The following is a 12,796-nucleotide window of genomic DNA, read 5'->3' as shown; positions in this document are numbered from 1 at the left end:
AAGAAATTGACTAAAACCCTAAAATGCTGAAGTGAATCCTATTCACTGCACGTTTGAACAACAAATATCAACCTTATATTAAATTCTATGGAGGATTGTTCATTCAGCACAAGAACAAGAATATTCTCCTAACCTCAATTGAAACAAATTGATGGCCATGAAGATATATATTCTCTTTAATAGAAATAACCTTGGATTCCTGCAGTATAAGAATGTCTTTATTCTTGACAATTTGCAGTTTCTTATGGGATTAAGCATTCACTATTCCGAGGACACCATCAGAATAATATGATTATTAAACCATCTTCTCATGTCAAAATTCAATCTATGTACGTGAAGCATTTCTTTTATAATTAGGTGACACTAACGAGATTTTGAACTTAAAATCACTTGATTTGGTTTAGCTCTAATGATACCATATTCACTTGATTTGGTTTAGCTCTAGTTTCTTATCTATTCCATTAATTTCTTTCCAAAAAAAATTATAATTACTTACAACAACAGCACTATGTTCACCACATTGTTTCCCAAAATGCACGCTAAATTGCATAAAAGCACGCACCATCATTTTTTACCCTTTTCCAGAGTATGGATCCAATTAAAGCCGAACCAAACTGATGAGCATTTCCAAGAAAATTCCAATTTTCACCGAAACCGCTGAATTAAAGTAGTGTCTAGACAACATTGCTCAAACCTCACTGCAACACCACCATCAAACCAAAGGAAAAAGCTATAGAAGTTTGCTGTTTTAAGCACTAAAAGAAAATTTGACAAAAATATAATTTATCAAGAATTCCCTTTTTAAACAAGGCGTCCAGTAACTAAGACCACAAAACACCATCATCCATACAAATCTACAACAAATTCAGAAGCAACAAACACTACAGTCAACACACACCATTGTTAAAATCCACTTCCCTACAGTTAAATCTCCTTATAAAACCGTTTCAATCAAGTAAAAGAAACTTCTCCAGAACAAGCGGAAACTATCATAAATTCTACTATTTATGTAGTTAGACAAATACAAGAAGTATGAGCAAAAACCTCAAAGTGGCACATTTGCTGGAGTTATCATATATATCTCTATAAGGTATGAGTTACATGGATATGAAGAAAGGTAGGCACTGACTTGCCACAATGAGTGGAACTGCATGATAGTTACATAAACAATCCAGTACTCAACTAAGATATATTGACAGGGAAATGCCGGACGCACTCCACAACCAATTCCCCGATTGATCACACAGACAAAATGAAGAATATATACTACCATAAACATTAAATATGTTCAACAACTACAAAATTGAAAGTAACATAACATAGAAAGTAACTTAACCAAGTGATAACTGCATTAACAAACATAAATCATCACTACAGATCTCAAACATCAGATTGTTATGAAGGCAATAACAACACATTATTGAATACAAATATAGGCATTCAGTTTTACTCACCGGAAAAAGCTAGCGAGGTTTCGCTTTTACTGGCAGCTTAAAAAACTTATAAAATGAGATCTAAATTAACTATGAAAGCTTCAATGTGGTGTTTTTATCGCACTATATATTGTATATATAGACATACACCTCGCTGTGCAGATTATTGTAGATGCATTATTGAATCACTATTCAATGTGTGAATCAACAGGAACAGCAGGAAAAGGAAAAAATCTGACAATAATTTAAAGAAAGAAAGCGCTGTGCACATGTGAAAGATCAGATCATCGCAGACAATAATTTAAGGCAAATACTATTGAACCGAAAAACTTTTCAGTATAATACATCCACACCCAACTCTGAAGACAACAGAAAATTCAGAAATCAGAAATTGAATGGAAGAAATCGTGCAATTAAAGTAAAAGAACAAGAAACTGTCGGCAAACTTAATAGAGGGAAATCCGCCATTCGCTTATTGACGCACGGTGTCGAACGAGGACTAGGTGGCGCTTGAAAATCGATTCCAACAGCCCGCGGCACACCTTTGACGTGAACGGCCAATGGCGGCGGACTCCAACGGAGTTTGTGGCTTGGTCATCGTAACACCGGCGTGGTGGGAGGACGCGAGTGATAGCGGCGCTGGGGCTGTGCTGTCGATGAATTTCTTCTCACTACGCCGTGGTGGGTCTGACGCCGGTGATGACGGTGCTAGGCTGTGGTCGGTTCGGTCGGAGTTTGTGGGGAGAAAAGGTTGAAGACGATGACAAGGAGGAGTTTGTGGGGAGAAAAAAGGTTGAAGACGATGACTGCAATTTTACAGATTAAAAAACACTATGGGCTAGGCCTATAAAATAAAAAAAAAATAGGCTAGTAGCCCAATTTCTATTTTACACCTAGTGAAGGTGTAAAAACTAAAACCAAACATTGCTGTGTTTTTGGCCCATCTCGGGAATGGGCCAAAATTGGAATCCAAACACAGCCCTAGTTTCTTGTAAACTTGCATTACCACATTTTGAGATGTATACTGAGGTTCTGTGTTGGCTTCTTTCTGCTTCTCAACTCTAAGAACCATGGAAAATGCCTTACTAACATCAGGATAGGGTTCCATCATGAGGATTTGACTTCTCACATGGTCGTAGGTATCATTCAATCCCATTAGGAATTGCATAAGCTGGTCTGAGTTCTTAATCTCTGCACTCTCTTTTGCTGCAGTACATGTGCATTTTGGAATGGGTGTAATGCATGCTAACTCATCCCATTGCCCTTTTAATTCTGGAAAATATGTAGAAAGATCTAAAGAACCTTGTCATAGTGATGCAAGTTCCCTTTTTTAGCCGATATTCCATTGGACCGTTGCTTTGTCCATACCTGCTTTCAAGTTCAGTCCATAGCTCTCTTGATGTATTTATGTACATGAAACTCTCCACTATGTTCCTTGAAATGGAATTCAAGATCCACGAGGTAACCATGCTGTCTACCTTGATCCATTGCTTGAATTCTTTTGTATCCTTTTCTGGTATTTCTGCATCTTTACTGATAAAACTCAGTTTTGTTTTGGCTATCAAAGCCAATTTCATTGATCTGCTCCATGACAAGAAATTTGAGCCATCCAGGGGAGTAGTGACAAGACTTATTCCCGAATTATCATTGGGTCGCAGCTTTAGGATATTAGGATCTTCTTCCATTCTTGAGCTTCTTGTGAATCTTGTAATCAAGATAAAAGTTGCAGCAGATTTTCTTGTTTAATCAGAGATCATCAATGGCTCTTGGTACCATGTAAAATTTCTTGCGGAAGCTATATCATAATGCGAATTCATTGAACGCAACAACCAAGAAGAATGAAGAACAAGAAAACAATCTTATTTCTCTGAGTTTCGATTTTCTGGTACAATCAGTTTTTTTCTTCTTTTCCATATATGAAGAAGAAGAAGTGTATGTGTATATATACACGCTTACACTTAATTGCCAAAGGAAAGGAAGAATTGCTAATTCACTAATAGAAGCGTGTGAGCGCTTCCTTACACTGAAGCAACTTAATAAAACGCGTGCGAAGGGGAGCCGCACTTTAAACAACTGTAAACGAAACGTGCTTCTTGGTAACCCATTTCTTCCCAACGGCTATCTTCTTCCTCTTGTAGTCTGCCTTCATCTGCTGCTGTGTAACCTGTAAATCTGGGTAAGGATCTCTATTTCTTTACAGTAATTTTTTAGGATATGATTGTTAACTGTCTTTGTTAGGTATTGATATTTGATAAGAATGATTGTCATCGATTTACTTCGATGAATAATATTTCATTGCTTCAAATCAAATGATAATAATAAATAAATTGGGTGCTTTGGCTGAATTTATTTAACACATTTTATAATATATATTATAATTTATGGAAATTAAATTTTTTATTAAAAATAAAATTTTAAAGTATTTGGATAAAACAAGATAATTGAGCTTACAAATGTTAGTAATAATAAATTTATAATTATTTAAAAAGAATTTATTAAGATTTTATAGTCAATTAAGAATTCCTTGTATTTTTTTTGGAAAAGAAAAAGATTTATAGGTTCATAACATCTTATTTCTTTTAACTTATAAACTTTTTTTTCTTAAAATTATATTCGAATTGGAGAAAGAAAAATACGTTGTGTACTATTCAAAATGCTCAATCTCATATATATGTATATATATAGTAGTGTGCTACCCATGATATGCAAGGGTTTAATTTAATTACGACTAAAATAATATTATAATTATTTTAAGTTTCTAAAAATCAATCCAAAAAATAAAAAAATTAGATGGTTAAAGCAAAATAGATTTACATAATTAAATGAAAAATTATTAAAGAATTCTTATATTTACAATAGCATATTAATATAATATATTTAATATGTTACACAAAAATCAAAAGGGGATCCAAATTTTAAATTGACTAATGACAATAAATCAACTTCTTGAAATTAAAACCTGCAAATGCCAAAAAAAAAAAAAAAAAAAGGAAACAAACAAAAAGAGTGAATCAGATGACTTGTGAAATATATCATCAAAATATTTTATTTTGGTGAACTTAAAAAGCAAATGACAGATATAAAATTCGAGAAACTAATATAGTGTTTGGTTCTGTATCTGAGTGTTTTATTTTGTTCTGAAAAAATAGATAAAGATAAATAAGTATGTTTTGGAGACAGATGATATGTTTGAATTTGGTTTAGAGGTAATTTAAAAACGTTTAAAATAAGTTTTCAAAATCTAGGTGTTAGAACTAAAATAAAGGAGATCATATTCAAAGTAATTAAAAATAAATAATATTAATAAATATAAATAAAGTTAATTAGTAACTATATTTTTTTATTTCAACTAATGAAGTGAAGTTCTCTTGACACTAAAGAAAAAGAATTAGAATGCAGTGTGAAATTAAGATATCAATTACAAATAAAATTATTTATAGCCTAACTCAAATATTCAAGTCCAAAAAATAAATTCTCAAGTATAAATAATTTATTCTTAAAAACAATCCAAACAATTTATAGCAATTATACATTACTAAATTCTTCATTTTCGTCCTCATTAAGTATTATGGGATGATTTTTTAATTTATCAATTGTTGAACAAATACCTAATAATAAAGAAATAAAATAATATAATACTTTGTTAGTATTTATTCTATCAAAATAAAATAAAATAATATTATATATATTTTAAATAATTAAACTGGGTCGGGTTTCGAAGCAGGTCCCAAACCCAATCGGGTCCTAATACCTAGAACCCGCTACCCGCCATGGTTCTACCGGGTTCGGGTCCAATTGCTAGCCCTAGTTTATTCAATATTTGCCATATTTTAGATATGACCAAAAAATTTACCATAGTTTTAACTATGGCTAATGTTCTGGCCTTAGTAGCAAAAACAACGATTAACCGTTGTTGCAGTAAATCATTATTGGTTATCCCAACGCTATAAATCATTATGACTTAAAAACCACAATAAATCAATACTATCTAACATGGTTAAACAAAATCAATGCGAAATCTTAAGTGTTAACCATTTTGAATCGAGATTCGCCATAGTTTTTACCTATAACCAAAATATTTTTCATAATTTTTAACTATAGCAAATATTTCAGTCTCACTTGCAGAAATAAGGGCTAGTAGTCGTTATGCAGTCATATTTAATTAGTACCCATTGTAATTTTTTTATCTTTAGCCATAGCAATGACATAAACAAAGAGAGCATGTGATGGAATTAGAACCATAGCAAAGAAGGGGTTTCATAAGAGAATTGGTTTAAATTAAGAATTACGGATGTTTTTAAATCTGAATCCACATGCTACAAGATCGGGTAAGATATAATTTGGAACGCGTCTACTATTTTTTGAATGGGTATTGTAACGGGAGAACATTCATAATTGGTATGTATATGTGTTACAAAAACTTGTAACGGCTTTTGATAAGTCGTTCTAAAGATGGGTCGGTTTTTGTAACGGTTTACGATGCTCGTTATAACACAGTATGTGTAATGTTACAATATTTTTGGAATGTGATATGTATCTAATTTTGGAACGAGTTTTGGTTCACTTATTCCAAGTGCCTTTTACTTTTTAAGAACGGGGTTTATAACAATTTTCATATTATGTGCTAATATATTGTATGGCAATACCCAAAATATTTTTTTAGATTTAAATTGTTTTAATATTTTTTAATTTTAATTTATAAATTTATTTTTTGAATTTTTTAAATTTGAAATAATTAAATGAATTGAAATACATGTCAATATTAATAACATAATTGAAATATTAAATAAATTGGACTGAAATTAAATATTAAAAGTACAATTAATAACAAAATATATATTTAAAAACTAATATAAAAATGCAATTTATTTCTAAAAAAAGGCAAAACCTAAACTGACCTTCTCGTTACGCTCCTCATCATTTCCCATAAAGATTGTGAAGACTCTAAACCCACAGTAATCCGTCCAATTTCAATAGTACTTGAGTTGAAAAATAAATATAAATAATTATTAGTAGTCAAACAATCACTAAAATTACATAAAATTTCAAAATAATCCAAAAAATTACAGGAAATAATAGAAAATCACATAATTATAGGAAAATACATTTTTCACAATCGAAGAGTTACATTTGATTTCGTTATAAATAAATTTGTTTATACAGTTGTTTTCATTATAATTAATATATTATAATTATGTGGTCTATTTATATATTTTAATATTTTTCAGTTTTATTAATTAGAGAAAAATGAATAAAAAGAAAAAAATATCTTAGAAAAATCACTTTTAAAATAATAAAAATTACAAAAAGAATGCTTAAAAATGCAGAAAATTACAGGAATATTGCAGAAAAAATAAAAAAAAATCAATACAAAAAATTATAAAACACAATTACACAAAATTCCATCAAGTTACATAAAATTATAATAATTGCAGAAAAAAATAAAAATAGTTTTTTTTTAATGAATTTCAAAAATTAAAATAAATTTAGAAAATTAGAAATTTTCTTACACACACAATAAATCAATAAAAATTGTAATTGTTCATATTAAACCATAAATAAACCCAACAATTACATAAAAATCATAAACATTGGAACAGGAAAGTACTGTAATGATGTCATTGACACACATCTGTTGCAAAATCATTAAAAAATTTGTTTCAATTTAGAACAGAAATTACTTGTTCCAAATTTTAATCATATTTATTATTTTTAATTTAAATTCTAAGAAGAGATCTTTCATTGCCTTTTAATAAAATAAAAACAAATATCTCTTTGTTCAAATTACATCATAGAAATAAATTTAAAAAGATATTATAAATGTCAACTTAAATTTAAAATGAGATATATTTTTCTCTTTTGATAGTTTTATAAAATTAATGGAACTCATTTTGGAATCAATTAATTATCATTATTTAAAATATTCTGTCACCCGTAAAAACAAAGTTAAATATCATTTAAATCACCATGAAAATCAGATTATGTTTAGATTGGTTGATAAGATTATATTTTATGTCGTTACCAGCGTCAAATTAATATATTTTATTCGATAAAAATTATTTAATTTAAATAAAATAATAATTATATTTTTCTATTAATATAGAATTGTTAATAATATGGTATCAAAATATATAATAAAATATTTATAGTGAAAATACGACATAACAAACATGTTTTCGCACACTTTCATCTGTGATTGAATAATAGAAAGGAGAAACTGAAAACACAACCTTCAAGTGCAAATTGGGTTTTCAACCGCTTCCCTTCTTCTCTTCCAAAATCGGCCCGCCCCCCTTTTTGCTCTTCTCCAAGCCCTAATCCCCCAATGCCCCACTACCCCTTGACCTGCCATCCCCCACCCCGCTCACCTTAAAGAGCCGCCACCACCTGACGCTGCCAAGGAATCCGAAGCAAAAGGGTCCTGCCACCGCTGTTTTCTGGCCACTGGTCGCTACCAAGCTCTAGCAGCGAGCTAGGTACGCCTGTGCTTTGATAAGCGTTTTCCTGTTTTCTTTTTCTTTTTAATTCTGGAAACACTGTCATTCGAATGTATTGGTTAAATGTCGGTGATTTTCGGTTGGGTTGAAATGCAATTGCTGAAACTGTGTAAAAGAAATGTGATTGTTGTTGTTGTCGTTGCTATTTTTTGTTTAGTTTCTGTTTTCTGTGAATTCTTGTTAATTTCAAAAATTCTGTAAATTTTTTGTAATATCTTGTTACATTCGTAAACTCTGTGAATCTTCTGCTGGTTCTTCGAAATTTTGGTGCTTTTTGTTTGAAATGTATGCATATTTTTTAATCTTTGATTTATTTTAAGGAAACCTCGAACATTTTTGTGAAAGTGGATCAAGCCTTGCTAGTAGTGGGGAATACAATGCGCTTGATTCATATAAGAAAAATCCCCGTTTTATCCAGTATGCTCTCTGCTGCTTCATTTCATTGTACTTGTGATTGACTGCTTGCTTTTACAGACGTGCAAACTAATCGCCCAATGCGACTGAGATATGAAATATTGTAAACGAACCAAATGAAAAGTCAGATTGTTGAGAAGAAGCTGATCATACTATGCATTTGTCACTATGTATTTCTAAAGAAACTGCCATCTTGGTGTATGTTCATTCTCCAGATGTTTTTGGAGGACAATTGGACAAATTGTAGGAAATACAAATTAATTTGTCTTACTATGTATAGTAAATAAAAATCTTTCTAGAGACAACTATTTCTCTTGATTGGGAATCAGTTTATTGATACTTATCTAAAGGGTTTACAGCATGAAGATGAATGGTATGCAAGTGATACTTAGTTTCATTATTTGGAAAACTTGCTTTGTTAATCAAATGAGTGACTAAGTAGAATTGATAGTTACGGATTTTATAATACTACTTATGTTCTGCAGAATACTATGTGATGGTATTTCAGGTTCATTCTATCACTAGGGGAAGTTCTTGCTATGCAATATGTTTATGACTGATCTTGTGTTCGTCAATTAAAACCTTAGCTGACCTGCTTTGTGGTGTGTGACCTGTGGGGAAATTCTGTATTTGCTTTTCTTTTTGATCATTAGGCATTCATGCATTAAATACAGGCCAAGGCCCACAATGGATAAATCTGGAAGTGTTCTAACGAGGACAAGAGCAAAAGTGGATCCTTTTTTATCTCCTAACTACAACATTTCCTTTGTTGCATAGGAAAAATCTATCACAAATAGATGAGTGGTGCTTCCACATCTAGTGGTGTACGAACAGCTTTCTCATATTGTGTCCAACAAGTACGAAGTTATGATTATCACCACTATCTTTGCCTTCTTGAACTTCCACCAAACATGCGGAAATCTGCTTTTGCTCTCCGAGCTTTTAATGTTGAAACGGCAAGAGCTATGGATATTGCTTCTGATCCTAGAATTGGTCTCATGCGACTGCTTTGGTGGCAAGAAGCGATTGACAAGATCTTTTCCAAAAGGTTAATCGAGCATCCAGTAGCCCAGGCACTTGCTTCTGTAATATCTGAGCATAAAGTCAGCAAGAGTTGGCTGAAACGCTCTGTCGAGGCGCGGATCAATGATGCCAAAAGAGAGGTTAGTGATATTCCAGAAACTGTGGAAGAGTTGGAGCGATATGCCGAGGACACCATGTCAACCATTTTGTATTCAACACTTCAGGCTGGTGGTATTAGGTCTACTGCAGCGGACCATGCAGCGTCCCATATTGGGAAGGCAAGCGGCCTTGTGTTGCTTCTTAAGTCTCTTCCCTACCACGCCAGCCGAAACCGGCATTTTCCTTATATACCCGTTGAAGTGGCAGAAAAACATGGGCTGCTGGTAAAAGACCGGGGTGGACAACCTGAAATTCGTATCGACTCCCGTGAGGGGCTATGCAATGCTGTTTTTGAGATGGCATCTGTTGCCAATTCACATTTGGAGAAAGCCCGTGCACTGGCTGAAACGGTGCCTGCTGAGGCTCATCCAGTCCTGCTGCCAGCTTTACCGACACAGGTTATCCTGGACACCTTGAGTCGGGTGCAATTTGATGTCTTTGATCCAAGACTCACACGCGGCATATTAGGGGTTCTTCCTTTATGGTTTCAGATGAAACTGAAGTGGTATTCATGGAGACGGAAATACTGAAAACTGTTATATGCGAGGCTAACTTCCCGGTCATGGGAACTTTCCCTTTCATAATGAAATTCCATGTTCTGGAGAAATTTGGAGAAAGATTTTCGCAATTCTGCTAACAGCATTTGCTTTTCTTGAATAAAATCCTTGAGGCAAGCATATTATGGTTATGAATTTTGTATTAACATATGAATGAAATTGTATACCACGAGCTGAAGGTTTCATTCTTTGGTGCATGGTTCACAAATTCCTTTTCCATGAAATTTAAAATCTATCAACTCAAAAGGATTAAAGATATTTTTAGTGCTCTAACTTTTTCTATTTTTCGTTTAATTTTTTAACTTTTTAGAATTTCAATATGGACCTTTAATTTTTAATTTGCTGTGATTTTAGGACATTAGTCCCCGAACTTCTTCAAAATGGTCGGAAACTGCACGAGCATCACGTGATTTTTAAATTCGAGAGAATTCATATAAGGATAAATTGCATAAAATTTTTCTGTATTAAAAAATAAGATAAAAAACTTCTGTGTTTTTAAAAATTATGCACAGTCTCCTCTTCTGTTAGTTAGGTTTAACGGTGTTAAATTTTTTTTATAAATTGCCCGTTACACTCTTGTTCTAATAGCCTTTAATCTTCAATAATTAGAGTTCTGATAGCCTTTAATCTTCAATAATTAATAAATCAACGGTCAAGATTTAAAATAATTTAAAAATATATTTTTATATATATACAATTATGCATATAATTATATATGCAATATATATAATAATATATATGTACAGATGCAGCGATGCATCGCATGCAATAATTTGGGCGACAGCGACATCGCCCTGGAGAAGGGCGTCGCCCATTTCACTAGGCCACCGTCGTTGCCCAGATCTAGGTCAAGATGGGCCATGGGTGGGGTGCGGTGACCGTCGGCAAGGGGAGGCGGGGTGGGGTTGTGTCCTTTTTTATTTTTTTAAAATAAGTAAAAATAATAATTTTTTGAAAAATAATAAATAATAATAATAATTTATTAAAATAATAGTAATGATAATTTTAATTCAAATAATTATTTATATTAAATAATATAAATTTAAAAATTAATATAATATTTTTATGTTTAATTAATATATTTTATGAATATATAATTAATTTAAATATATTTAAACTAACTTTTTTAGGTATTTTGATAACTAATTAATATATTTTATAAATAAATATAATTTATTAAAATATATCTAGATTAACTAATATTTTAAATTAATTGAGAATATATTATTTATTGAAATATATTTACATGTGAAAAAGGAGGTAAAATGGACATTATTGTACACATAGACTAACCCTAAAAAAGTTGAAAAACAAAATCCACTTGTGAAATAGGCAAGTGTAACCACTCTCCGTTAGTTTCTAATAGAGAGGGGTTAGTTTGCTTTATTTAAAATAACACAGGGAGTTTTTCGCCTATAAAATTAATACATGGGGTTTTCACGCTATTCCACTAAAATACAGGAGGGGTGTTGTGCAACTTACCCTTGATTTAATTGGCTGATTCACATTACTTGGTAATTACATGAATTTTTAAAAAAGAAAAAATGTGACACTAGTTGCCATTTTGAATTGTTGACAAGGCAGCGGAGAGAACACATGTACCTCAGGGTCATCCCCGGCACTGGCACCACAGTCTTGCCACTGCTGTCGATAGCCAAAAATTTATCGGCAGCATGTTAGGCGACGCTCCTCACCATGGGCCCGACTCACCTATGCCAAATCTCCACCCGTGTCCAACATGTATCTCTTTTCCCTGCCGATCACCTTCTACAAATTTCTTTGTTGTCTGACAACATCTTGCTAGGTCTCTTACTCCGTTGGGCTCACCCTCATCTGGTGCACCTTTCTAGCAATTTTGTCCGTTTTGGCATTAGGCCTTTGTCGCTTTTTGAGCCTTTTTGCCCATCATTTTCTTTCGATTCCTTCGCTTTTTCAACCTCTACATGATGGCGTCGGCGACGTCCCTCCACTCATTGTGATGTAGGGATATTTCCTACATCCCTTATGAGACCTTCATGATATAAGAATGAGACTTGTGAAGGGTTAGGACCATCAAAGACTCACAAAGGAATTCACAAATAAAAGAAAGACAATGAAGAACCTAGAATATGAAGGAATTTGAAGATCACCAAAGACCTCTGAACGTAAAGGACATAATGTCAGAAAAAGCACTGCCAGTACCACGCGCACTGTTCTGTCTGCAAAGTTTTGGTCCCCTGGACCACTTTCTGTCTTCATCAGCTAGATATGTACGGCCCATCGCCTTCCGCTGGATCAAAACTTAATCCAGAAGAGCCCATGAAATCATACAATCCACCAACATATAAATGTGGTTCTCCATCTCCAAAGGAAGGTTCGGTTACTCCGTCTCTCTTATATACTCACTAAATACCATTTGTGATTCTTACTGACTTAATCGTTGGAGAGCCGTCGTCATAATTTCTTCCAATTTTGACTTTAACGTCCTCTTTCTTGCAGATCCTCTCATATTCCACAGTGTATAGTTGGTCATTCATTCCAAAGACCTTTCAGAGCCCTCCGCGTGCTAACGAATACCTCAAATATTTCAAGGATACAACTCATTGCTTTCTAACACCCTGCCCACATTACCGACACTCCAATTTTATCAATTATTAGCCTTGTTGAAAGAGGTAATCAAGAAAGTGAAGATATGTGCAGAAAAATGATTTCAGGAGCCAAGTAAATTTTCTGT

The 12,796-nt window shown here is 32.8% G+C and overlaps 1 protein-coding gene across 2 annotated transcripts; it reads left to right on the top strand.

The window, feature by feature from the left end:
- On the top strand, nucleotides 7,633–10,271 carry LOC105155462 (NADH dehydrogenase (ubiquinone) complex I, assembly factor 6). 2 transcript variants are annotated; one of them, XM_011071344.2, is made up of 2 exons: nucleotides 7,633–7,909; nucleotides 9,019–10,271. In XM_011071344.2, the coding sequence occupies exon 2, from the start codon at nucleotides 9,142–9,144 to the stop codon at nucleotides 10,054–10,056; it is 915 nt and encodes a 304-aa protein (XP_011069646.1). In that variant the 5' UTR covers nucleotides 7,633–7,909; nucleotides 9,019–9,141; the 3' UTR covers nucleotides 10,057–10,271. The 2 variants fall into 2 exon arrangements, with proteins under 2 accessions (XP_011069646.1, XP_011069641.1); XM_011071339.2 differs by having other exon boundaries at nucleotides 7,635–7,909; nucleotides 9,122–10,271.

This window comes from Sesamum indicum, linkage group LG1 (genome assembly GCF_000512975.1).
Source record: "Sesamum indicum cultivar Zhongzhi No. 13 linkage group LG1, S_indicum_v1.0, whole genome shotgun sequence".
Classification (NCBI taxonomy): domain Eukaryota; kingdom Viridiplantae; phylum Streptophyta; class Magnoliopsida; order Lamiales; family Pedaliaceae; genus Sesamum; species Sesamum indicum.
This window is presented reverse-complemented; position numbering and strand designations above follow the sequence as displayed.

Coding starts and splice junctions, on each gene's coding strand:
- LOC105155462 (XM_011071344.2), top strand. CDS start 9,142: ATGAGTGGTGCTTCCACATCTAGTGGTGTACGAACAGCTTTCTCATAT.